This window comes from Hylobates moloch, unplaced genomic scaffold (genome assembly GCF_009828535.3).
Source record: "Hylobates moloch isolate HMO894 unplaced genomic scaffold, HMol_V3 SCAFFOLD_1, whole genome shotgun sequence".
Taxonomy (NCBI): Eukaryota; Metazoa; Chordata; class Mammalia; order Primates; family Hylobatidae; genus Hylobates; species Hylobates moloch.
The window spans coordinates 64,071,167-64,098,630 of NW_026652276.1; the positions used below are offsets into that span (position 1 = coordinate 64,071,167).

The 27,464-nt window shown below is 38.2% G+C and overlaps 1 protein-coding gene across 8 annotated transcripts in view; it reads right to left on the minus strand.

Moving 5' to 3' along the window:
• Positions 1 to 27,464, minus strand: part of OSBPL6 (oxysterol binding protein like 6) — a 237,049-nt gene that overhangs the window by 84,838 nt on the left and 124,747 nt on the right. For all 8 annotated transcript variants that reach the window (XM_058440763.1, XM_058440769.1, XM_058440778.1 and 5 more), the window contains exons 2-3: positions 24,853 to 25,047; positions 3,670 to 3,887 (exon numbers count right to left, since the gene is read on the minus strand). In XM_058440763.1, the coding sequence (XP_058296746.1) occupies positions 3,670 to 3,771 (102 nt within the window). In that variant the 5' untranslated portion in view covers positions 3,772 to 3,887; positions 24,853 to 25,047. The remainder of the gene's footprint in view (positions 1 to 3,669; positions 3,888 to 24,852; positions 25,048 to 27,464) is intronic.

Consider the following 27,464-nt stretch of genomic DNA (forward strand, 5'->3'; position numbering starts at 1 on the left):
TATATTAATATGTTTATTGCAGCTTATGAGTCATAGTTGATCACACACACAAAGAGCCAATTTTGCTAGATGTTCTAACAGCTCATATCAGATTTAGTGAAATGCAAATGGAACAATTATTAAAGTCTTCTAACTTGTTAAATAACTAAGAGGAATCTTGATGCTATCATTGGTGAAGAAACACTTACTGAGATCACAGGGGCACTGAGTCACTTTATTTCCTAGCTCTTCTCCCTTCTTTACCAATTATGCACCTAATGTAGTGACAGGAAGGACAGCTAATTACTATTATGCACAGATGTTCTTTGTTTTACTTATCCATGAGTAAGGAAGACGAGGACAAATAAATCAGGAATGGAAAGTGTTGGCGGGCGCCTGTAGTCCCAGCTACTCGGGAGGCTGAGGCAGGAGAATGGCGTGAACCCGGGAGGCGGAGCTTGCAGTGAGCCGAGATCGCGCCACTGCACTCCAGCCTGGGTGACAGAGCGAGACTTCGTCTCAAAAAAAAATAATAATAATAAATAAAAATAAATAAATAAAAAACACAAAACTAATGTTGTTGCAGGTCTTTAAAACATATCCTCTAGGATATATTAAAACATTTGAGGTTCAAGGCTGGTCTCTGAAGACTTAAGAGTACATAATCTGTTTAAGAGAGCTCACAATACAGATAAGGAGATCAGTACGTAAAAAGATAAGCAATATAGAGCTGTCAAATATTGTCAAAAAGGTCTATAAAAGTTCAGAGAAAGGAGAGGGTAAAGTGGGTTTGCGTGGCCAGTGGGAGTGTCATATGAGCCAGTCTTTGATGCATAGGGAGGCATCGGGTTGAGAGGAGGGTGGTGGGAATTCCATGCAGGAAAGGCAAGTAGAGATAAAGATAGGGCAGTTTAGGACTATGATCAGACAAGACTGTTGAGGTTGGAAGGAAAATGGGACACAAGCCTGGACCAGATCATGCTAGACATGGGGTTCCAAGTAAGAAACTGTGGCCTTAATTGTGTAGGTAACAATGAGTCTGATGGATTTTGAGCATGAATCTGCCCTACTCAGGACATTTGAAATGGTGAGGCCATAAGTGAGATAGTGAGGCAAGCACACTCTGCAGGATCCTGGGTAGAGGTGATGAGTGCTGGGCGAGGAAGCTGACAGTGGGAAGAGAAGGAAATGATAATATTATGAAGGAGGAAATGATCAACAGGACTTGTTAACCTATTGAATGTGGGAGAAGCAAAGGAGAAAGACAGATATTGACGCTGGGTCTCTGAGAGAATGGTTATCCTGATAGCAAACTGGTTTATATGTATTGATTTAAGACACAGTGGTACCACTCAAGCAGCAGTGCATTTGAGTAGAAATGCTCAATCAATTCATTAGTGACCTAGGATTAGAACTTGAGAAGGAAAGGCAAATAATGTGCATTAAGATACCACTGTATTCTCAGCTATGTGCTAGATCCTAATTTAGGAGAGAAATGGGGCTGGAGTTTGCAATTTGGCACCATCTGCATAGATGTCAGTCAAATCAGGAGAATGGAAAGGATTCAATGAAGCCAAATTTATCACACTTTCTCTATGTCCCTTCACTATGAAAACAGTTATCACACAAAAATAGATGCACATAAAAAACACTACATCACATCACATCACATGATCACTCAAAATATCTGAGTTCCCCAAGTTAATTCTGAGGTTTAGGCAGTGATTGAGATAAGGAAGGAAAAACAGAACTGTAATTGATCTCTTCTATTCTTCTCTCCCCTGAGGGAGGTAGACAGGCACAAAACAGGAGTCAGGAAGGAACCAGGGAAGAAAGTTTTTGGGAGAGTTTCCACCTGCTGAGATAAATAGGAGTAAAAATAAACTCTCTCCTTAAAGAATAATAACCCTTTGAAAAGTGTCTCTTACTTTGCTAGAACTCATTATCAATGTACAGACGTGCTCCTTTCATTCCCATCATAAAACTTTCCATTCACAAGCCAGTGAGGAGTCACACATTCCACCTTCACGCTCCCTCCGGCACACCAGGGTCTCAGTGTTTCCCTGTTGCTTTGCGTGCCCATCCTGGAGCTGGGGTGCAACAGGCAGAATAACAATGCATGATAGATGTTTCTACAGGAGTCATCCGTCTTTCCCATTTGCCACAATTCTCCAGGGTGAGCGGGTCAACTGCTTCCTTCTTCCCAGCAGTCAGGAAGGTCATGCTGCTTACAATGACTCTCTCTGTTTAAATGCCCAGGGAAGGGAAAAATGGAGGAGCCATAACCAGAAAGAACAGCAGGGCAGGCAAAGGTAGACTAAATTTGCAAACTTAGAAAGTATCTCAGAATATAGTAGTTATTTAATATAAAAGTGCTTCCATTCCTGGTACTCTTACTTTCTTTGACTCTGTAAGTGCAATACAATAAATATTATAACTGTGTGTAATCACAGATTTAATGGCATGACTACTTCTAAAGAACCGAATATAGGTGTCGTCTTTGAACTCAACAACGAAAGACACCAGTATCAAAAGTTCCCCAAGACCCTGGAGTAGAAACACCCGCCTTCGGATCTGTGAAAGATATACACATTAGCACTCCTGGATTCTTACAGATTCTCCTGGAATTTCTTGCTAAAAAGGGAGAGAGAGTGTTGGGAGGGTTTCCTAAAAAGCATCCCCAGCAGTGTATTTGCACTATTGAAAATGAATTCATATATGGAAGTGGCTGTCTCAAGACCCACGTCTATATGATGGCCAATCGAATGACTGATGCTCACACTCCTAGAAACTAGGTAATATGCTTTGCAAACATAAAACAGGGTGAGGGGTGGAGGGGGTGAAGGAGAACCTGCATGATTCTTACTAATTGAAAGTTGCCAAAACGGAAAGCTTTTATAAAAAGGTAATAACACCTACTTATTGGGAATTTCCAGTTACACAACCAAGATACTATCACAAGACAAATTATGATGGAAAATAATTATGCTTAGACCTGTGCTGGCTGAAATAACAACCTGTTTTGACAACGAAGAACATTCATACGATGAATGCCCACATAACCCTGCCAGCAGAATTGCCACTTCAACAGTAATGACATAACAAAAATAACTTGCAAAATTGGCTCAAATGGGACCATGGGCGTTTTCTACCATGATTAAGTAATAACCATTTACTTTCTCTGTTGCCTGTAAACATTGTTTGGGTTCTCACAGCTCTTAATTCCTGGTATTACAATTTTATCTGTAACCTAATTCCTGAATCTAGCTGTTACTAGATTCCACAAAATACCAAACAGAGTTAGTGCTTGGCAGCCCAGTGACAGCCTTATAGGAAGACGTCCTTTGCAGGGTTCATAGTTCCCTTTCCACCTCCATGAACGAAGAGAAGAGTGTTCAAGTTCTTGATGTTGGCTTCCCCTCCAGGTGCAGGGAGGAAAAGACGGCAGGGCTTCCCATAGCCACCCTACCTGCCTTCTGTGTCTGCCTTCTAAAAAAGAGTCCTAAACCACAGAGAAGCAAGAGTGGGAGCTTCATGACATCAACGAAGGTATCTACAGAAAATAACGATTTTTCACTTGGAATAAAAGACTTTACACCAAAATTTCAGAATTAATTAGCAACCCCATCCTATCTCAATGGTATTGCATTTGCATAAAACAACCAAAGGCACTTAATGCTCTTCTCTTACCTGCCTACCGTCCCTTTGGGAGGATGTTGAAGAGGAGGCACTTCTATGGGCTGGAGTGGATGTTTTATGAGCAGGGGAAATGCCCTTCTCATCTGAACTCATCGCTGCAGTTAGAGTCTAGTTTTATGCACTTAAGACCATCCCAATCTTCTCTCAAATCCACAAACAAAGAAGTAGATGATTTTTCAGCTTCATTCCATTTCATGAATCAGGTTTGACTAGAAAAGAGCAGGCAATATTGAGGGTGTCAAAACCACCTAAAAGCAAAACAAACAAGCCTCATGTAGGTAATTAAAAGTCAAATTAAAATCATTATCTTTAGGATGAAATATTAATTTGTGTTAGTGAGAGGAGGAACTCTGACACATTAGGAAATACTTCTTCCTCTAGATTTTAAGGTGGAAGATGAAAGTGTTAGTATGTAAAAAAAAAAAAAAAAAAAAAAGGACTGTCAACAAGCAAAATGGGAAGAAATCATGTACGAAAGTCATATTCTCTCCTCTTGCATTTTCTTTGTTTTAAAGCAGATTATAATGCTATATTTGAGACCCTAATGCCAAAGACGCCAGATTCTCCTCTGGAAACATAATCTCTCCTACCCAATGGACTAGAATAAGAGCTCAGTCCATGTTTGTCTTCAGTTTAGTTTAGCTATGTCATGTATGTGATGGTTAAATCCAACACAAAGTAGTCAGTTACAAAAGATTTAATGCATTATGTTAAACACATTGTGTGCATCCTGCGATCCAGCATTTGTGAAGGATCAAGGAATACATATATCCACAGTTATTTGTACCTTAAAACTATAGCATGCCTACATGTGACTCTCAACAACCAACATGCTCGCAAACATCTACAGATTGACAGGTTATCTTAGAGCAGGAGTAAATGGAGTTCCTTCACTTATGCACAGCCAACAGCCACTCCAATTTTTTTACTTGGATTCATGTAAGGAAGGTTTGCATTGTTAGTATTAAGGTTAAAAGCTTGTATCAGAGAGAAACTCTTAAATTGGCCTTGTCTCCAACACAGCCATGCTAAAAAATGTTAAAAGGTAAGCACTATGGTATAACATCAAAAGCTTAAAAAATAATATTTCCCAAAAGATAGACAATTAAAGTGAACTTTATCCTCTTACAAGAAGAAGGTCACATTCTAACACCCATCTTAATGCTAATATCTTCTTGGAGGAAGTACAGAACACCAGAGCACTTGTGTAGGCTTGTTAGCACAGGTTGGGAAGGAAAGCTGCTAGCAAGAAACAGAAATCAATTTTTAGGCCACAAAAAAGTGAGACTTGAACTTCAGTCCAAAGGATGAGACACTGAATCAGGTAAACAAAAAAAGATGGAGATATGTGAGCATTATGAAGACAGTGACTGAGGTGAACTAATGGATCTGGGAGTTAGAGCTGAGGTCCAAAGATGAGGAGTTTACTAGATACCAGGGTGTCTGGCGTGACATGATCAGCAGATGAGTGGTAGCCAATATGACTAGAGTCAGAGATATGGTGATATGGTGGTCAAAGAAATGCAGAGGTCAGTCCCTGCAGGACCTTGTAGGCCACGAAAGTTGCTATGGGCTGAATATGTGCACCAAAATTCATTTGTTAGAAACCTAACCTCAATGCAACAATATTGGGAAGTGAGGCCTAATGGGAGGTGTTTAGGTCATGAGGGTGGAGCCCTTGTGACTAGGTTAGTGCCACTATATAAACAGCTTGTGATATGGTTTGGTTGTGTTCCCACCCACATCTCATCCCGAATTGTAGTTCCCATAATCCCCATGTCATGGGAGGAACTAGATGGGAAGTAATTTGATCACGGGGGCGGTTACCCTCATCCTGTCCTCATGAGAGGTCAGACCCGATGGTTTTGTAAGGGGCTTTCCCCTCTTTTGTTTAGCATTTCTCCTTGCTGCTGACATGTGAAGAAGGAAGTGTTTGCTTCCCCTTCTGCCATGATTATAAGTTTCCTAAGGCCTCCCCAGCCACGCAGAACTGTGAGTCAATTAAACCTCTTTCCTTTATAAATTAGGTGCTCTTGGGTATGTCTTTATTAGCAGCATGAGAATTGACTAATAAAGCTTGTGGGAGTGGGTTCTCTCTTTTCTGCTTTCCTGCCGTATTAGGACATGAGGTTCCTCCTCTCCAGAGAATGCAGCATTTGAAGTGCCTCTTGGGAGCAGAGAGACAGGGCCCTAACCTTCTGGTGCCTTGATTTCCCAGCCTTCGGAACTGTGAGAAAGAAATTTATGTTCTTTATAACTTACCCAGTCTTGGGTATTCTGTTATAGAAGCACAAGTGGACTAAGACATTGGCATTTTGATTTTTATCATAAGCATGAGAAGCCATCGAGACGTAACCAGATTTGTGTTACTAAAGGGTGATTTTGGCAGCTGTGGGGAGACTCCAAGTGGGGAAGTAAAGAAGATGAGGAGGGCCCAATCAGGACTCAGGAGAGGATGGGAGAGTGCTGGCAGAAATTCCGACACTGAGTCCTGTGTCCTGTGACTGGACATGGTGGGGGAGGCAGGGTTGAGGCTAAATCTTAGGTCTCTGGCATTCTGAGCAAGAAATGGTCAAAGGAAATCCAAGATCCATGGGAAAGTCATGACTGTGGTTAGAGACATTGCTGAAGACATTCAATTGGAGACAAACTCTTGGAAATGTAGGTCTGGAGCTCAGGGAAATCTAGGCTAGAGAGGTAAATGTTTAATAGACTATGGTAATGATACAGATATATTAATCAGATCCTTTAAGATCATGTAAATTTCACATGTGCCAGTAAATGAAATTTTATATGGTCCTATAGTTATATTTTTAATAATGGATTATGTCACCCTGAATGTGTTATTCAGGATTTTAATGGTCACCTGTTTATAGAGGATACCTAAAAGAACAATCCCAATAATTATAGGGAGAATTTTTATAAACTGTGAAAACCGGACATTCTAGTGAATAGAACTTGTAATCCAGTCCTAAAATTTCAACTTCACTGTCACCGCAGGAAAAATGAAAGCTACTTTCCCTCCAAACTGGGAGACTTTCTCTTGAAACAAAACTAGTCTTTGGACAAACAGCAATGGAAAGCGCTGTATATCTCTTCTGTGAGCTAGAGATAGTTCCATTCATTATTGGCAAAAGGTAGTAATAAACCTCCACTTGATAGATGATCATATAATCTTTTTGTTTTATGAAGGCATTCTAATAAGTGAGTAAAGTTTCTGATGCCAAGCTGTGGTGCCAGCAAACAGAATGTACAGATACTGCTCGGATCCTTGATTTGAAGTACTTAGCTTTCTGGTCCAAGATGTTTTACAAGTAGATGCTGACTCTTGAGCCAAAAAGGAGGTACTTTTGTGATGCGTTCAAGTGCTCCCAAGGGATGAGGTTGTAACAACCTAACTCATTAAACTGAAATCCATTTGGAAGTAAATTCAATCCAAGGTATATTTCCTCTGCTGGATTTTTTCATTTAAAAAACTGTACTTTTTTCATTAACATCAATGCTAACACCTTGATTTTTGTTTTAATTTAAAATGACATTTTCAGGATAACTTGTTTATCATAAAAGGGCAACATTTCAGTTGAACTACAGTTTAAATATGTTGAATAATAGCAAAATGAAGAAAAATAAGAGAACTTAATTCATTCCAAGAATTGTTTTTGAGGTTATTGTTGTTGTTTCTATGAATTTTTGTTATTTTTTTAACAGAAAGGGTTTCAAGTACTTAATATAAAGTTGAATGAGATGCCCGTTAAAGATTATTCCAACCAATTTTCAATCAAGTGTTTGACCACCTGCTCTTTTTCAAATGCATTATAAAAGTAAGTCTAAACTCTGAGAGAAGGTTATTTATTCCTACAGTGTAGGAACTGCTATAACATAAAAAAAAGTCATCTCTACGAAAAAACATTTTCGGAAATTGCCTAAACAATATTCCAAACCAAACAAAGGCCATAAATTTTAAAGTCAACACCAACATAATTACTACACTCAACGAGAAAAGTATTGTGGCTGAAAATAACAGCAAAACGAGAGAGCTGAACATCTAATTTTTCTATCTGATTCTTCCTTTATAACAGTGGGAACACTATAAGTATTGCTAAGTGCTATAACATTTGCATTTTCATTGAGTGGCATAAATCTCAGATTTATGACCCAGGGACCTAATTAAAGCAAAAGCTGGTAGGGAAGACTTCTAGAACTTGCTGTTCAAAGGCATCATAAATTGCATGTGTCCAGAAAAACACTTAAGATTGGGGACCACTTACCCTGAGCTAAGTTGTAATGTGACACAACCAAGCCCCAAATGTCTTTCTCACAGTCCTGAAGGCTGATAAATCAAGGCACCAGTAGGTGAGGGCCCCGTCTCTCTGCTTCCAAGAGGCTTACAAGAAAGGTTTATTTTTAGCTCATTTACATGTCCTTTAAGTCAGCTGCAGACCTACCTTGAGTCCTCTTCATTTCAGGCTTAACAAACAGCCCCCAGGAGAGGCAGGGCAAAGAGCCATTGCAGAACCATGGGATGGTTCTTAGAGCTTTTGCTTGTAGGTGGTACAGGTTAGCTCACTCACGTTTTATTGGCCAAAACAAGTCACATGGCCTAGGTGAGTCAATGATGCATGAAACTATAGTTCTTCCAGTGGGCGAGGCAATAGATATTTGGGTATAATGATAATTTACTATCATTTAACTAAACTATAGGAAAAAGTTAAAAGTACAGTTGAAAATATTTAAATTGACTCCAGTTACATCACTGAGAGATAACCCTTGTTAACATTTTTGGTTCTACTTTAATCAAAGTAGGAGAATAATATTCACACTATCTGCAGTATGGTTTTTTGATCAACAATGTATCACTAATTTTTGATAAACAAAGAAATTTCAACAATACCATTCTTAATCATTACAAATAAGACTACCACATAGATATACCACAATACATTTAACCATTCTTCTTTTGGGACATTTAGGTTGTAATCGGTATGTTTTGGAACAATGAGATTTATCACAAAAGAGTTTGTAATAGTTATACATTTAGTTTTGATCATTATAAAAATGACCCTTTTCATTCCTTTTAATACTTTTTGTTTTGCTTTATCTGATATCATCTCTTCCCTTTCCGCTTGCAAGTGATTAAATAAACTTTGTCCATCCTTCCCATTTAAACTTCCTGTATATTTTATATTATGTGTCCCTCTAGTAATGATCAGGTTGAATTGTTCAAAAAATCTAATTTTAGTGAAGTATTTCCAATTTCTATTTAATGTTATAACTAATAATTGATCTTACCCCTGCCATATCATTATGTACTTTCTATTTTTTTGGTTCTTCTTTGTTTCCTTTAATGCTTGATGGCTTTGCTTGGTAATCTGGCTTTTGCAGCATACTGACTTTCATATGGTTTTAATAGCCTTTTATATTTGACAATAATTTGAAAGATATAATTCTCCTTTTAAAGTTCTATTTCCACTTCCCTTTACGTTTCTCTAAATCACGCTGGAATCCACAGTCTGTAAGTGACAGTTAAGAGTAAAATGGGGCTGAGTGTGGTGGCTCATGCCTGTAATCCCAGCATTTGGGATGATAAGGAAGTAGGATCACTTGAAGCCAGTAGTTCAAGACCAGCCTGGCCAACATAGCGAAACCCTGTCTCTACTAAAACTACACAAATTAGCTGGGCATGGTGACACACGCCTGTGATCCTGGCTATTCGGGAGGCTGAGGCACAAGAATCACTTGAACCCGGGAGGTAGAGGCTGCAGTGACCTGAGATCACACCACTGCACTCCCGCCTAGGTGACAGAGCGAGACCCTGTCCCCGCTGCCCCCGCCGTAAACAAACAAAACAAGCAGACCTTCATCCTGCCTCCCCTACCCTCTGTATGGCAGATGCATCTGACAGCAATAACTTCAGCACACCCTGAGAGTGACCCTATGGTCTAAGAAGAATGTGTGTCCACAGTCCCAAGCAAAGGAATAAAGGAGTGATCCACCTGGAGTGTCACTCCTTGTCTATGAGGAACATCTGAAACCCCTGCCCATCCCTTGGAACGCTGCCACTTTTTCTAGTTGGGACCTACAGGGACCTCAAAGTGTGAGGACAAATCATAAGAAAAGCCACCTCCTTTTCTGCAAGTGAAGATAAGGTTTGTCATAATCAAAACTTGGCTAGATTTTCCTCAATTTGAGATATATAGCTTTCATAAAATTAGGGTTTAGTCCTCTATAGTTTGACATTGTATTATTCTGTTTGAAGCTAGTGTTTGGGTTATTGACAGTTTGTCTTTTTAAATATTTGCATAACTATTTACAGAGAATTTGGAGGAACCTCATCAGAAAATCCTAGATGTAAGTTTCCTGATTTCAACTGACCAAAGCTCTACTCTCTCTCCACTCTTCTTAGGCCCCTTACTAAGTAAATGAATAAGACAAACACTCATCCTTGATGTGGGCAGCCATCAAACCTGATGGGTGGGAAAAGGGAAAAGAAAGAATGAAGAAGGAATCATATCTTTTACTTTGTTTAGCTCTACATCTGAATTTTGTATTTGAAGTAAGTTTTACAGTGAACTAAATATTGTAAAACATTAATTACTCTCATATTGACACAATTTAATGTAATCGTTACCAAAATCATAACGGGATTTTTAATGACTTGGCAATATTATTTTAAAGTTCATCTGGGCTACTCCGGATGCACTGCCTATGGGTTAACTTTGCTCCACAAGGAGCGAAAGAAAGAAACAAAACAAAGAAAGGAAGGAAGGAAAGAAAGAAAAAAAGTAAGTTCATCTGGAAGAGTAAACATAAGAGAATGACAAAGAATATTTTAAAAAATAATGAAAGATACTTTATCACACACTAAAGCTATTTAACAGCTTTCCTGGTTAATGGTAGTAGTACAGGGCCAGGAAAAGCAGATGGAACAGACAAGAATTCTAGAAACTAGTCTATGCAATGACAAAAAGGGTCTTAAAAATATCAGTAAGAATATTATTCAGTGCAAAAAAGATATGAGCTATCAAGGCCATGAAAAGACATGGAAAAACCTTAAATGCATAGTAAGTGATCATTTCACCAGTAATAATTTTCCAAGACTTGTCAGTCACTTTTTGATTCATCACTTGGTTTCTGGCCATTGCCAACATGTTTTGAAAGAAAGATTAGATAATGTCATAGCTCATATTTTAACAGAAAAATAATACTGGGAAATATGGTTCCAATGACTGCTAACAGACACCAATTGTCAGTACAATGCAAAGACTTTTTGGCAACAATAAGACATAACATAACATTTTGCCCTACTTTGTGACCTTAAATGATGACTCATAAATCCCTAGGTGTGTACAAATTCTTACTAAGGCACTATATGATTTCAACAGTACATGTCCTGTTCTCTGGAGCAATTTGCTGCCAAAACAACCATTTCTGCACTGAGTCGAGGCATTCTGAGGAGCTGGCTAGAGCAGACAAAATGACTTGGGTTAAAAATGTCCTTGAACCAACCCTTGTGCATTGCTGGTGGGAACAGAAAATGATGTAGGTGCTGTGGAGAACAGTATGGCAAAAAAAAAAAAAAAAAAATCTAAAAATAGGCCGGGCACAGTGGCTCACACCTGTAATCCCAGCACTTTGGGAGGCAGAGGTGGGCGGATCACCTGAGGTCTCTAATAAAAATACAAAACATTAGCTGAATGTGATGGTACTCGCCTGTAATCTCAGCTACTCAAGAGGCTGAGGCAGGAGAATTGCTTGAACCTGGGAGGTGAAGGTTGCAGTGAGCTGAGCTCGTGCCACTGCACTCCAGCCTGGGCAACAAGAGCAAAACTTGATCTCAAACAAACAAAAAAACTAAAAATAGATTGCCATATGATCCAACAATTCCACTTTTAGCTATATGCCCCCAAAAGAACTAAAATCATAGGCTAAGATACTGTACAACCATGTCCATAGCAGCATGTAGCCAAAATGCGGAAGCAACCCAAGTGTCCATCAATGAATGAATGAATATATTTAGAAAAGGGTTATATCCATGCAATGGAATATTATTCAGACTTAAAAAGGAAGGAAATTCTGACACATGTAATGACATAGATGGACCCCGAAGGCATCATTTTAAAGTGAAATAAGTTAGGAACAAAAGAACAAAAAACAAATACTGTATGATTTCACTTATATGAGATATGAGGTATGCAGAGTAGTCAAATGTATAAAGACAGAAGGTAGAATGGTGGTTATCAGGGTCTGTGAGGAGGAGGAAATGGAAAGAGTTTGTGTTTAGTGGTTACAGAGTTTCACTTTGAAAGATGGAAAGGTTCTGGAAATGCATAGTGGTGATGGACACCAAACAATGTGAATGCACTTAATGACACAGAAGTGGACACTTCAAAGCAGTCAAAATGATAAAATTTATGCTACATACTTTGCTACAATAAAAAGTTCCTGAATCGCCAGCTATTATGACTTCTACAATATGCAGACATTAATTTTATACTATTTTGTGGTCAAGTTTCATCTTCTTTATGAAATCTTTCCTAACCTGTTAGACAGAATTGTCACTCCAATCTGTATTACTTCTATACATACACATAACATATATTTTTGAACATACACTGCACTGTATTTATTTGACTTGATTCTGTAAGATCCATGAAGGTGGGGAGTATGTCACTTTTCTCATCATAGTCCAATGTCATGAGCCACAAAAGCCATTCAGTTTGTTTACTGAGCTTATCACTTTAATTAAGACTTAAATCTTCCATTATATCCATTAAATAATATTGATTGTGCTTGCAGACTGTAGATATCCACCTTCATATTAGTTCTTTTTCTTTTCTAATTTTTTTGAGATGGTGGTCTCACTATGTTGCCCAAGCTGCTCTTGAACTCCTGGGCTCAAGAAATCCTCTCACTTCGGCCTCCCACAGTGCTGGGATTAGAGGCGTGAGCCACTGTACCCAGCCTAGTTCTTTAATTTTACTGTATTTACCTAAAGATAACCCAAAATAATCCACATGATTTGTAGACTGGAGTTTCCTATCTGTTCAATAGTGAGCTGGAGAGAAAGACTGTACAAGGTTCAACATTCCCAAGATAAAATCTCTCAGTTGTCCTAAATAAAGGCCTGCCAGACTGCTAACGGTACTATACGGGCCTGAGGGACATTAGGAATAGGAAATAGATGCAGTAGCATTAATTCTTTCAAAACACCAATGATAGGTTAGCCTGGCCACACAGAATTATGGCACCTGGCACCTGATTTACTAGATACCGTCTACTAATTACAATATCTCATGGTCAGGAATCTTAAGCAGAATTTTGAAAACCTGTCATGCTCCAGAAGAGCAGTGTTTATGCAAGCCATTACCCACATATCAGGATGTCCAAAATTCTACTCGTGTTGGGCATTCAAGCATGAGTGTTGGTTTCAATTATTGCTCATTCATTGTTACATGAGGGAAGGAACAGCTGACATAACTGAGCATCCACTGCCAGGTCCTAGGTTCTGCAGCCTTGTGAACTCATTTAATTGGAGTGTGGTAACCTTGGCACATATCTAGTGGTGAGCTGGAGCTGGCATGCACTAGCTCAGGAGCTATGTGCATCTCTCCCCAGTTCAGGGCTTCAAAGACATTCCCCTGGGACCTTGAAATAGACCGTGGTGGGAGTATCTATGCCATGCGAATGCTTCAAATCTGGGCTTTTTGTTTTGTTTTTAAGAGCTGATTGTTAAACATTTGCCAGTACACCACTGTGTGTGGTGGTTTTCATTGTAGTGGTTTTCATTTTTATTTTTACTCTAAAATATCCCACGGATTGCCTGGGTTTGAAGCAAATCCCAACACATAGCTAGCCATTTCCTAGCTATGAAACCTCAGGCAATTTACTGAAGTCTCTTTGCTTCAGTTTCCTCATCTATAAAACAGGGATAGTAATAACTCTTCTTCACAAACCCCAAGCTTGGGAAATGGCAGTGCTAATCATCTACTACATAGGTTCTCAAGGGTAGCATTGGGATCAACACGTCACTTGGGAACTTCTTGGAAATGCAAATTCTTGAGCTCATCTATGCTTGTGAATCAAAACCTCTGAGGGTGGTGCCCAGCAATCTGTGCTTTAATAAGCCTGCCAGCAGGCAGCAGGTATGCCAAGTTGCCAATTGGGCCCCATTCTTCACTGGCCTAACACCAACAAAGCTAGGGAATAGTAACACAGTATCAGACACAGAATCACCGCCAACTCACAGACCTAAAACCCCAACAATAAAGGAATTGCTAAGATTTTTCCTCTGAAATTAAAAAAGTTTTGGAACAAGAATTTTAGAGATAATTAAAGCATGTAGCATTGAACCTGTATATATTCCTAAATGGTTTTTATACTGCAAATTAGTTTTAACAACTTTAGATAGCTTACAAAAAATGACTTTCTTATAAACACAGTACCTCCATTAATTTTTTATTATAATTAATCTTTAAATAATTTTATTATTTTTATTATAATTGTGTTTTATTATAATTTTTATTATATAAACACAGTACCTTCCAACAAAGAAAACAAATCAAAAAGCTCTATCATGAGCCCACAGGACTTCCGTTGTCCACTAATCCTTGCAATTGCAAAGTGTATCAGATTCCAGATTCAGTAACCCAAGGAGAGAACCAAGTCACTGTCTTTGACTAGATGGGGGATGGAGGGTAGGTGGTGCTCTGCAAAGGTTTTATGCAAAGGGTCAGACAGAAAATATTTCAGGCGTTGTCAACCATACAATCTCTGCTGTGGCTACTCAAACTGCCGTTGTAGTGGAGAAGTGGCCTTAGACAATATTCAAATGAATAAACATGATTATGTTCCAATAAAACTTTATTTATAATAAGAGGCTGCATATTTGGCTTGTGGGCTATATTGCTGAACCTTGGAGTAACTCCTAGACTATGAAACATCAAGATGCATTCTTAGAATCAGGTGTTGGCAAGTACTTTCAAAGACTGTAGATTACTAAACAGCTTCCCACGGCAGGCAGGTCTGTTAATCTGCACTACAGTTGGTAAATCATTTACACAGGACATTCTGAATTTAATTGCTTCTTGCCAACTCCAGATTTCCCTATCTCCCCTAACAAGTGAAAGAAGATATTTTATGCTTGCAAATGTACAAATTGAAAAATATTAATAAGATAAAAGAGGAACTTGTTTTCATCAAAGTTTTATTTATGTTAGTTTTATTAAAAACCCCATGAGAAAAAGAATTGCTAAGTTCCACCTGAAGGATAAAACCCTAAGTAGTCCAAGAGTATTTTAGGAAAATGCATGAACTAAAAGGAAAAAAAGACTAAAGAACTAAAAGGAAAATTGCTAAGAGAGTGATTTTAAGTGTTCTCACCACAAAAAAAAAAAAAAAAAAAGCTAACGGTGAAGTAATGCACATGTTAATTAGCTCAATTCAGCCGTACCCTCAAGTCTATATATTTCAAAACATGTTGTACATGATCAAAATATACAATTTTGATTTAATTTTTGAAAATCCAGAAATGTTCCGCCCCAAAAAATAGCTGTGGTGTCCGAAACTAACTGACGTGACTAAAGAAACAGAATTTGATAACACAGATGGTCTCTGACTTACAATGGTCTGACTTAGAATTTTCTGACTTTATGATAGGTTAATCTCATCATAAATTGAGGAACAGCTATACTAAAATCTCTTCTCCTAAAGCTAATGTTATCCCTTAATCATCATCCTACATTCCAGAAGATATCTGTTTTAAACATTAAATGCAACAACCTGCTCTTAGCACTAAAATTTAGCTCATGAAAATCTTAAAACATTTGAGTAGCTTAATTGTACCTTTCAAAAAACGTTTTCCAATCAATATTGGATAATTTTAAGACGTCTGTTATCATGTATTATTTCGTAATGATGATGACTGTCTCACTTTCTGCCTTTGAAACCAAATCTGGAGAAATGTGTCTATTCAAAATATTTTTTAGATTCTAAAAATATCTAGTTACTTAGGTTTTACCTCCTTTTTCAATTAGGTTCAAAATTGGTATAACCCATAATTATATGGAACAATGCAGTGCATTTATTCTAGGCATAAGACACCTAGTGGGAAAGTAGAATAAAATAATTGAAAAAGAAACTGAATCAGAAAATCCAGGACATGCAGTCAATGTGCACATGGTGACTGCTGATAATTCTTTGTTTTTCTGAATACTTCATAATTATTTGAATAAAATACTCAAAAGGATTTTTTTAAAGACTAAGAACTCACTGTCAAGTCTTATATCCTAAAGATCTTCTCCTATTTTTTCTAAAAGTTTTATAATTTTACTTTTTATGTTTAAATCTGTGATCTATTTTGAGTTAATTTTATATTAGGTATGAAATTTAGAGGTTCACTGTTTTATATACAGATGTCCAATTGCTTGAGCACTATTTGTTGAAAAGGCTATTCTTCTTTCATTAAATTGCTTTTGTGCCTTTGTCAAAAATTAGTTGGCAGAGGCTGGGAAGGGTAGTGGAGGGTGGGGGGAGGTGAGGATGATTAATGGGTACAAAAAATAGTTAGAATGAGTGAATAGGGCCTAGTATTTAATTGCATAACAGGGAGACTATAGATAATAATAATTTAATTGTACATGTAAAAATAACTAAAAGAGTATAATTGGATTGTAACACAAAGGATACATGATTGAGGGGATAAATACCCCATCTTCCATGATGTGATTGCACATTGCATGCACATATCAAAACATCTCATGTGCCCCATAAATATATACACCTACTACATACCCACAAAAATTAAACATAAAAAATTTTAAAAAATTAGTTGGGCACAAAGAAAAGCAAAAACGTAAACTAACTCTATTTGTAAGTTGCATTGGATTGCTGAAGTTTAAGAAATTAAAATGAAGCATTTTAGCTTATTTTTTGTCTAGTCCAAAAATGAGCAATGGGACAAAAGTCCAAAATGGAAAGAGAATTCAGGTCATGGGTTCTCCCACCCACCACTCTCCCCAAAACCCCTTTCTGTGGAAGTGTGGCTTCTTCATCTTTGTAAATCTAAGCAACATTGTACTTGATTCAGTACACATTTTGGCATTTCTTCACCAGTATCTTTCTTTTAAATGTTTTATTTTGGAATAATTTTAGATTTGCAGGAAAGATACAAAAATACTATGGGAAGTTCCCATACACCCTTTACCCAAGACTTCCTCCAGTTTTCACCAGTTTTTCAGAAGCTGACAAAACAAGACATTTTCATCTGAAACTTTAACTACTTACAGTGCCAGCTGAAAAAAAATAGACATTTGAAAATAAATTCAAATGCCAAAACTGCAGTTATAGTTTAAATAAACTCTACAGTACTTTCAAATTTAGTATTCTAAACATGAAAAAGTCAGCAAATCACCCGCAGTTCTCAGATCAATTGTTACCTCAGAATAGGCACACACCTTGTCACTTTCTAGAACAATACTCTTTTCATTTCCTTCATAGCTCTTATCTCACTCAGTATTTATATTATCTGTGTACTGGCTTACTGTCTATCTCCAGAGACCTCATCTGTCTTGTTTCCTGCTCTCCTTGTTATAACCCCAGGGCCCATACAGTGCCTGGAGGATACTGAGTGGACACTCAATAGACTTTGCTGGATGAATGAATGGATGGATGGATGAATTAAAGCCTGTCTGAATGACCAAACACTTGAGATGTAGCGGGGATGATGTAAGACACATGATAAAAGACATCCATTTAGATGACTCTTAGTTCTAAAACGTTAACCCTTTAAATAACTAGCACCAGCCATACACAGTTGAAGTTTTGGGGAGCATGTGTGTTTTTCCTTCATCTTCGTAGTCATTTCTTCCAGGAGCAAAGTTTAGAATTGTTGCTTGGAAAGCCAAACCTTTCAAAGGAGATTTGTGTTGTTGGTTCACTGCAACAGTAGTTCCTGACATTAATCATTTGATACGCAAAGTGAATAAAGTAAAATTTTAAATTACTATCAAAGATAGACTTACTAAAATATTAATCATTCTTCTGTATGTAAAACATATTTGAAAAATAATTCACAAATGTTGGATTTCAATTTTATGGTCGTTTGGGAACAAGATATTTTGAGAAGACAGGTTAAAAGTTTACTGGAAGGTCCTGTACCAATCATTGAGTTTTGGGAAAAAAAAAAGTTTACTAGAGGGTGGGGGATGGGAGGAGGAAGGAGAGGATCAGAAAAAATGACTAAGGGGTACTAGGCTTAATCTGGGTGATGAAATAATCTGTACAACAAACCCCCATGACATGAGTTTACCTATATAAAAAACCTGTATATGTACCCCTGAACCTAAAATAAAAGTCAAAAATGGAAGTTTAAAAGACAAAAGGGGGAATGGTCTAGATCTCCATCTTCCCTTCCATTGCCTATCTCTGAGATTCAGGTTCAAGGAATTAACTCATTGTAGGAAAAAGACATCAAGGATGGATGGATGGATGGATGGATGGATGGATGGATGGATGGATGGAAGGCAGGAAGGAAAACAGGGAAGGAGGAAAGGAAAAAGGGAGGAAGGAGGGAAAGAAGGGAGGGAGGAAGGAAGGAAGGAAGGAAGGAAGGAAGGAAGGAAGGAAGGAAGGAAGGAAAGAAGAGACTATCTGTTCCTATATTTTCTATGAACACTAACATTCTCCAGATATAACAAAATGTGTCCAGAAAACAAAGCACTTGGTCACTTGACAAACCAAAGAAAAGAAAACCATTCCAAAACAAGTACCATAAGTATCCATTTATCAAATAAAAGGAAGCAATAAAAAGAAGAAGCAATAAAATAAAACCACTGGAACACCTTCAGTCTCTCTGCTTTATTTAGAGTGTTTGTCTTTCCTTTGTTTCTGGACCTGCATGATGATGAATAGTGGACACTAACAAAGGCATTCAGTATGGCACACATTGATCTACCATCCAAAGAGTACAATCATCCCACTGTCACTCCTGGAACACCTGTGTATGATGCAGTGAGTTGCAAATAACTCAGATAATCTGGTGAACTAAAGATTTAATAGACTGAATATCACTGCCAAGAAACATATGAACATTAATACTAAAAATGGAGTTGGGGAGAAAAAATTCATCTTCTGTCTTCATACAGAAATTTTGAATGACTAAAAATAATAGTGCTAATAAAAGGTAAAAATAAAACCTCATCATTAACTCTTTATTCTGTGAGATTTTCTCTACATAAAAATATAACAATAATTAGTAGTTGTCATGCTGAAATTATTAATTTGAAACTATTTTGTGTGCTCAAAGGATATAAATACATTTATAATGCTGTTTTGAACCAATGGTTTCAATGTAAAAGAAAAAAGATACAAACATAAAATTAAAAAATTAAGACTCCATAAAGTTAACTCACGAAAATCAGCATGAACTCATCTTTTTTTTTTCTTTTTGGACTTATGTATTTTCTACCTTGTTTCCTGAAAAGGCATGGAAACACTGACAACCCATGGGAATGAGCACCTCTAGTGCCCAACTATAGTTTCTAAATTCTGTTTCCTATTAAAAAGAACCAGGCTGCTTGGAATGGCTGACTCTTAAACTAAGGTATGGAATGCACAAAAAGAATTTGGGGCAACCTGTTGTATCAAAAAGTAGAGTCAAAGAAATTGATAGGACCAGGGATGGTTTGGGGATGTTCTGTATCTTGGTCTGGGTGCTGATTATATAGGTGTGTCCAGTATGTGCAAATTCACTGTGATTCACATATGATAGGTTCTCCTTTCTATACATATACACAGGAGCCAGGTTGAAAGGGCTCACAATGAATAAAGAAGGTTTTGTTTGAGCATCAAAATGAAAAAAAAAACTACAATTAAGTGTGTGAAACATAACAAATATTTTTTTAAATCCATGAATTTACAATGATTCTGAAGAAAAAAGGGAAGTTTCTCACTAAAAAGCAGAAATATCACCTTTTGAAGAAACTATAGCACTAACTCTGATATTGTCAATTACTAGGGAAATATTAAGCACTCACCCTGCCCTTCCTATATGAACTGTATTTCAGGGCCACCAAATACTAGTTGATGATGGAAGTTCTTTATAAAAGAATGACAGCTAACAAATGTAGAAGGAATAATAATAGGATGGGGTGGGGGTCACCATTTTTATAACCCCTAATGACATAATGTATTCAGGCAATGATTATTGGCTGACAAAATCATGAAGTGAAAAAAAACGGATGGGGGAACTTTAGAATAGGAGGATCAGGATGTTCTTCCCCGAAACACGGTCCAATGACAGCATCACTAAAAGTGGGGTAACCAGACCATATGTGCCTCCTGAGGTGGCACTACGTAAAGTACACAGCAAAAGGAAGCAGAATTCTTGCCAGAATAGTTAAATCTGAATCCAGTCAATCATCTTGATCTAACTTCCAAGTTCTAGTAAATTTGAGTAATAGAGAAAAAAGTTAAGTACCAACAATCAGTCAAACCCAGTACATGGAAAGTTCTATTCCCAAAGTAGCTTAATTTCAACAAGTGAATTACTTGAGAAAAGAAAGGGAATATTCTAGATAAGAGTTTTATGAGACTCAATAGCCAAATGAAATGTATGCACTTCTTCAGATCTGGTTCAAATAAACCAACTATTTATTAAAAGAGAATTTTGAGACAATCAGGGAAATTTGAATATGGAATGAGTAGTAAATGACACCAAAGAAGTATCATTCATATTGTTAGGTGTGACATGGCAATATGGTTCTGTAGGAAAATGTGCATATTAAAATATGCCTACTGGAAAGTGCAGGGGTGGATATGACAATGATGTCTACTTCTAATGACTTCTGATAAATGGAGAAGGAGATAGATGAATCTGAGTGTGTGCGTATGGTTGTTCATTATGCTATTCTTACATAAAAGTGTAAGTTTGAAATTTTTTCAAATGAAATGTATTTTTTAAATATAGAAAACAAAAACTGGCTGGGCACATAGCTCACGCCTGTAATCCCAGCACTCTGGGAGGCCGAGGCGGGTGGATCACGAGGTCACGACTTTGAGACCAGCCTGGCCAATATGGTGAAACCCCATCTCTACTAAAAATACAAAAATTAGCTGGGTGTGGTGGCATGCATCTGTAGTCCCAGCTACTCGGGAGGCTGAGGCAGGAGAATCGCTTGAGCCCAGAAGGCAGAGGTTGCAGTGAGCCAATATTGCACCATTGTACTCCAGCCTAGGTGACAGAGTGAGACTCTGTCTCAAAAAAAAAAAAAAAAAAAAAAGAAAGAAAGAAAGAAAAAAAGAAAAAGAAAACAAAACAAAAATCAACAGAAGAAAAAAGTCTTAATAAAGAAAAAATGTCCCTGGCTGGGCATGGTGGCTCACGCCTGTAAACCCAGCACTTCAGGAGGCCAAGGCGGGTGGATCACTTGAGGTCAGGAGTTCAAGACCAGCCTGGCCAACATGGTGAAACCCCATGTCTACTGAAAATATAAAAAATTAGCTGGTCATGGTGGCGGGTGCCTGTAATCCCAACTACTTGGGAGGCCGAGGCAGGAGAATCACATGAACTCAGGAGGCAGAGGTTGCAGTGAGCTGAGATCACGCCATTGCAGTCCAGCCTAGACAACAAGAGCGAAACTCCCTCTCAAAAAATTAAAAATAAAAAAAAGTCTCTTTTCCCTACTATTTATATATGAAAACCTTGATATGAAGAGGATACTCCTTTTTTTTCCCCACTTAGTTACTTATACAGTTATACATACTTTTACTGGATATGTATTCAAGGTACAATTTATTTTTCAGAACTGGTCTAAATCTTTCAGGTGTTTGGGCGACTCATTTTTCTAAAACCTCACCAAACAGATTGTGAAGGACAATGCACAGGCGAGAGCTGGCCTGGGACACAGCCCTTCTCTCTGGACAAAGAATCTTCTCTTGTCCCTCCTTTGTTCCCATTCTTTTCAACAGGCAAGAAAGAAGTTTTAGGGTCTCACTCCTTTTCCCTGGAGAGAGGAGGTGGCTACTGGCCTGCTACTTCCTCTGGGTCCCTCAGCTCTTCAGATTAGGTGCTCCTTGAGCAGAAGAGACCCCCTTCAACCTGAGTGAAAGCCCAGGACAGCAAGAAACAGGGCAGATGAAATGGTGTCTGCACTGCCAATTCCTGCTTGCTATTCTCTCCATTTCCACTACTCCAGGGGGAAGTCTCATGACCCAAAAATGATAAAAGGGAGCCAATGGCAGCTTCCTCACCATGTCAGGGTTGAATACTCTTTCTCCTCTTCCAGTTTTTACCTAACCATGTTATTTTTGCTCACTGGTTAGTTTTACTTAAAAAAAAAAAAAAAAAATTCAACCTGTTTTATATGTCAACAATGGCTCCTAAGCCCTCCCTACAGTTTTCCCCCGATTTCCCCATTTTTTCAGTCTTGGTTGTCACTTCCTCAGGGAGTTAAAGGAAATGGAATGTGGAGCTAATAATAGGAACTCCAAGAAAACGGGATAAGGAGGTTTTCTGAAAGCATTTCTGAGTGTACATGCACACACACTCTTTAATTTCTGTGACCAAAGAAATAAAAGCAAACAAATTTCTTTCTTATTTTTGGGGGGGTTAGATGGGGGGAGATAGGCTCTATGAATCTAGCAAACAAAATTCATGTAGAAAATGAGGTATCAATCACCTGAATTTCCCCTTCAAAAAAGAGTTTAGTTTCCTTCTCCTATAGTCAAGTCACAACTCAGCAAATGTGTGGAAACAAATTTTCAGACACTTTATTTCCATGAACTCAAACGTGATACTCAAAGGGACTCATGCACGATTTCACCTCTGCATGTGGTCAAGTATTGAGAGATCCTAGGCAATGCCAATCTAACAGAATCCATGAGATGGAGCAAAGTAATGCAGGCAGAAGGACACTAAGATACCAAAATAAAAATCCCACCCATTGGCCTTCTTTCCTATGTGCCTCAACATTTAAAAATGGATACCAATCAAGAAGAGATTTACAATGTGTCTAGGGGGGAAAAACGGATACCCTGTGGCCTAAAATCTGCTTAAGTAACAGGCATTACCAGTTGGACTCTAAATGCATTATGGGAAAATATCTGTAAATCTTACTTTTTAGTAAAATAATTTTTTTTTTTTTGAAAAAAAGAAGAACTACTGTTTTAGGAGTATGTCAGTTTCCCCACGTTGAGTTTAGCTAATGCAGGCACAGAAATGCTATGCCCATAAGGACCCTATGATTTGAAATGCTTCCATGGTTAAAGTATTTTATTACCATATAAACATTTGGTTCAATACCAAATTGACAGAAACATTACTGAATGAATTTCATTTAGCAACAATATATAGCAATCAAAGATGAGGAAAGACAAGTTTGTGAGTAACTACAACTCACTGTGATGGAGGTATGTCTAACTCTGATGGCAAGATTTCTCAATGCTAAAAGTTCTGCACGTATAGAGGGCATAGCATTACTGCTCTCTGAGTCGCCCTGGTGTCCAGAATGAGTGAGGGCCTAGAAAATGGACTCTAAATCCCTACAGGGGTCATTCAAAAAGAAGGCTACTTGGTGAATCAGTTTACCTCCCTGGAACCAAAACAGTCAGATCAAGCAACTGAACTCTTAGGTCATGAAACACCAGACCCTGAGATGACACCCTCCACATCTGGAAAAAATGATGCAGAGCACATCGCTATGAAAATTAGATCTCCTTAAGCCCATGGCCTGAAACATCTTATCTTTGAAAAGTCTTCTTACTTCATAGGTAAGCCTGGCTGGCAAGTGTCAGCTTCTCAAAGCTCATACATTTTATATAAAAAATACATGCTAAAATAATGGCAGAGGATAAATATTAATAGACTGTTATGTTAAAGTACATAGAAGTGACTTCATATACAGAGAGCAGAATAAACTGATGCTTAAAGCAGGACTCTTGAACTCAAAAGCCTACGTGTCCCAGGCAGTTGCCATAATCTGTAAGATTGGTTTGGTTAAATATTTAGGGAATGCAAAATACTAGCAAAATACAGTCACTGGGATAGTAACAAGACCAGATTTTCAATCTTCCAAGAGAAACCAGATATCTGATCTATCTGATTTTTATGTGAAGTTTCCAGATTTTCAAATGTTGGCAATTAATTTTCTTATAAAAAGAAAATTTTTACAGGTTAAAAAATGTTAGTAAAAACTTTGGCCTGTAGGCTACTACTTTGCAAGCTCTAATCTAAAATGTACTTTTAAACAATGCAGTAATAAACAGAAAGCTTCTCATATAACAATGATTACACTAAATTACTGAGCCTTGGTTTCTGCTCTACCAAGAGGAACCAGTCCACGCTAGGAAAGGGTGGGAGTGGCATCAGGATACAAAAGAAACTTTCCTCAAATCATATATGTCTGAATTATCATCACCACTACCACCACCATCCCTGTGCCCATGATGGCAAATAAGGTTTGAACAGAGGATGTGCAGCTTGTAAAAAGCTCCCGAAGATGATTAATGCCACAAACTTCCACCCTGGAGATGGCTGACCTTGAAGAAATAGAAAGCTTTGGATAACTGGGAGGGTGCAGCTAAGTGGTGACGACCACAAACTCAGTAGGCCTAAGATACCAAATAATATATATCAAGTGGCTCTAAAATAATAACTGCAAATATCAAGGATGACAAGGAGACCACAGAAAGTATTGCTAGTATCACATTAGCCATTTCAGTCTCATGAGCAAAAAGAAAAGTTGACTGTCTCATTGTTTACTATGGAAGATTACAAAAACTGGATGCATTTTAAGAATGTGTACTTGTAGTCAAATGTGGGTTTGTGGATATATGTATAAAGAAAGCAAGGAAAACATTTTGGCTATTTTAAGGTTTAGGTCTGCGTGTTCATTGCTCAAGAAGGGAAAAGCAGTATCATATTTCTACATGATGCCAGAGTACATACAGAAAACAGAAAATGGTTACCAAATATTTTCACATTTTTCTACTTCCTATCCTTAAAACAGAACTTTTTATTATGAGGATTATGACATATTATTTTAAGATCTGACATACAAATAAGAGATATAAAGAAACACCTTCCTGTGACTTTGTGGTGTCTCACTAATCTTTGGTATTATTAAGCGCTGCCTAACCTAACCCTGCTTTTGGTTTTAGGCTTGTGTTCTTGTAACTCACCTTGCACCTTGGAGTCAAAGTCTTCCAAGTCAGCTTTATGGTCAAAGCTGTTTCACAGTGATTTATCCTCAGATGCCTGCAGCTTTTCTCCTTGGGGCACAATATGTCTTTGACCTTGCTGGGGCTATCTGGGTAAATCACAGGGGTGGCTCCTTAATATTCTTTTGTTGCTGTTTTCCCAGTAAGTGGCAGAACCTGAAAAAGAGAGATTACAGTCATATAGTACATCTTTACAGAACTTCGGTGAGCCTCTCACGGGGACTGCCTATGGCCAATCAGAAAATTCCTCCCAATTTGTCTTTTGAAGAGGAAGTTCATATGGGTACGTGCCTCAGCTTTTTATCTCCTTTGTTCAGTTTTATGTAACCTCAAAGACGTAACCACTGACCTTCTCAGTAATCAGTAACATTCATAATTTACATCTTACCCAGAGCTTGGATTATGAAAACTCTCAAGTGATATAGCAAATATTTCCTAAAAGGGGACAAAATATATTTTCCAGGACCACATTTAGCCCTCCAATTAAATATAAACCTCAACAGCGCTTTTTTGTTTATTTTTTGTTTTGTTTTGTTTTGAGACAGAGTCTCGATGCAATGCCCAGGGTGGAGCACAATGGCGTGATCTTGGCTCACTGTAACCTCTGCCTCCTGGGTTCAAGTGATTCTCCTGCCTCAGCCTCCTGAGTAGCTGGGATTACAGGCACACACCATCATGCCCAGCTAATTTTTTTAATTTTTAGTAGAGATGGAGTTTCACCATGTTGGCCAGGCTGGTCTCGAACTCCTGAGCTCAGATGATCTGCCTGCCTTGGCCTCCCAAAGTGCTGGGATTACAGGCTGAGCCACCATGCCCAGCCCAATAGAGTTTTTAAAAATAGTAAGTATGAAGTGGTTTCATCACACATGCACATAGATGTACAATCTCTAGTGCCCTGACGGAAACGCATGAACAGTCTCTAATTCGCCGTAGAAGAAGAGAACTGTGGCCAAACTCCTAGAACCATCCTCTTGCAAGAAGAATGGACTCTATACATACAAAGAATATAGTTTTTAACTTGACATAATTTCTCAGAAAGCAAAGAAACAGTATGCTATGGCTTGGATATAGTTTGGCCTCACCAAGTCTCATGTTGAAATGTGATCCCCAGTGGTGAAGGTGAGGCCTGGTGGGAGGTGTCTGGGTCACAGGAGCGGATCCCACATAAATAGCTTGGTGCCATTCTGAGGGGTGAATTCTCACTTTTACATCCCACAAGAACTGATTGCTGAAAAAGAACCTGGGACTCCTTTTCTCTCTCTCTCTTGCTTCCTCTGTCACCATGTGATCTCTGCATAACAGCTCCCCTTCACCTTCTGCCACGAATGGAAGCAACCTGAGGCCCTCACCAGAAGCAGATGCTAGCACCGTGCTTCTTGTACAGCCTGCAGAACCATGAGCCAAATAAACCTCTTTTCTTTACAAATTACCCACCCTCAGGTATTCCTTTATGACAACACAAATGGACTAAAACACAGTATTTTTACAAGAGAATAAATAAATCCATCATAAGATAAGAGAAAAATGTGACAAGTAATCCAAAGTAGAAGTTACTCTCTGATCCTGGAACATGATAGACGTTTTTTTCCTTCCAGCCATAAACCTCTCTAGCAGGCTCCTTTATTCACAAGCCAGCTTTAAAAATCACTCCCTGGGTTTGACTTCTTTTTCAAGCCTATCCGTTCACTCTATTTTAGTTTTCCTTTTTTTTTTTTTACTTATCAAGAACAGGAAAAATGCACACACAAGCACATGTATACATACGTACATATTCTAAGACTACAACTTACTGAAACTGCAAAAGATTTATGTTCGGCCAGCATCCAATGCCATGATTGCCCACTTAAGTACCATCTTTCTGCAAAAGTTTTTGTTCTAACTCCCCTTCCACTCCTTTAAATAAAATTTTTAAAAAAATTCTACTGTGTTGTAAGACAATTCCGTGTACCTTGTAAGTCCTGAGTAAAATTTAATTGTTGATTATGATGATGACCTTGAATACCAAGGCTAAGGTCCATCAGAATTCTTTTTGTATGCTCAGCATTTTTATTTTCTGCACACACTACTCAGTCTATGCTCTTCAATTTCATTCAATTATAGGCAGATGGAATATGAATTGTCAGCTATAGAAACTCCCCTAGCAGGCCAGGCGCAGTGGCTCACACCTGTAATCCCAGCACTTTGGGAGGCCAAGGTGGGTGAATCACCTGAGGTCAGGAGAGCGAGACCAGCTTGGCCAACATGGTGAAACCCCATCTCTACTAAAAATACAAAAAATTAGCTGGGCATGGTGGCAGGCGCCTATAATCCCAGCTACTTAGGAGGCTGAGGCAGGAGAATCGCTTGAACCCGGGAGGTAGAAGTTGAAGTGAGCTGAGATCATGCCATTGCAGTCCAGCCTTGGCAACAAGAGCGAAACCCTGTCTAAAAACAAAAAACAAAAAGAAAAACAGAAACTCCCTTAGCCATCTCTTCCTTCCTCCTTCCTATGATGAACTCTGCCAAGCTTTGGAAACAGAGAAGACACTGATAAAGAGAAAAAAGAAAAGGCATGCTAAAGAGTACCCTGTGCT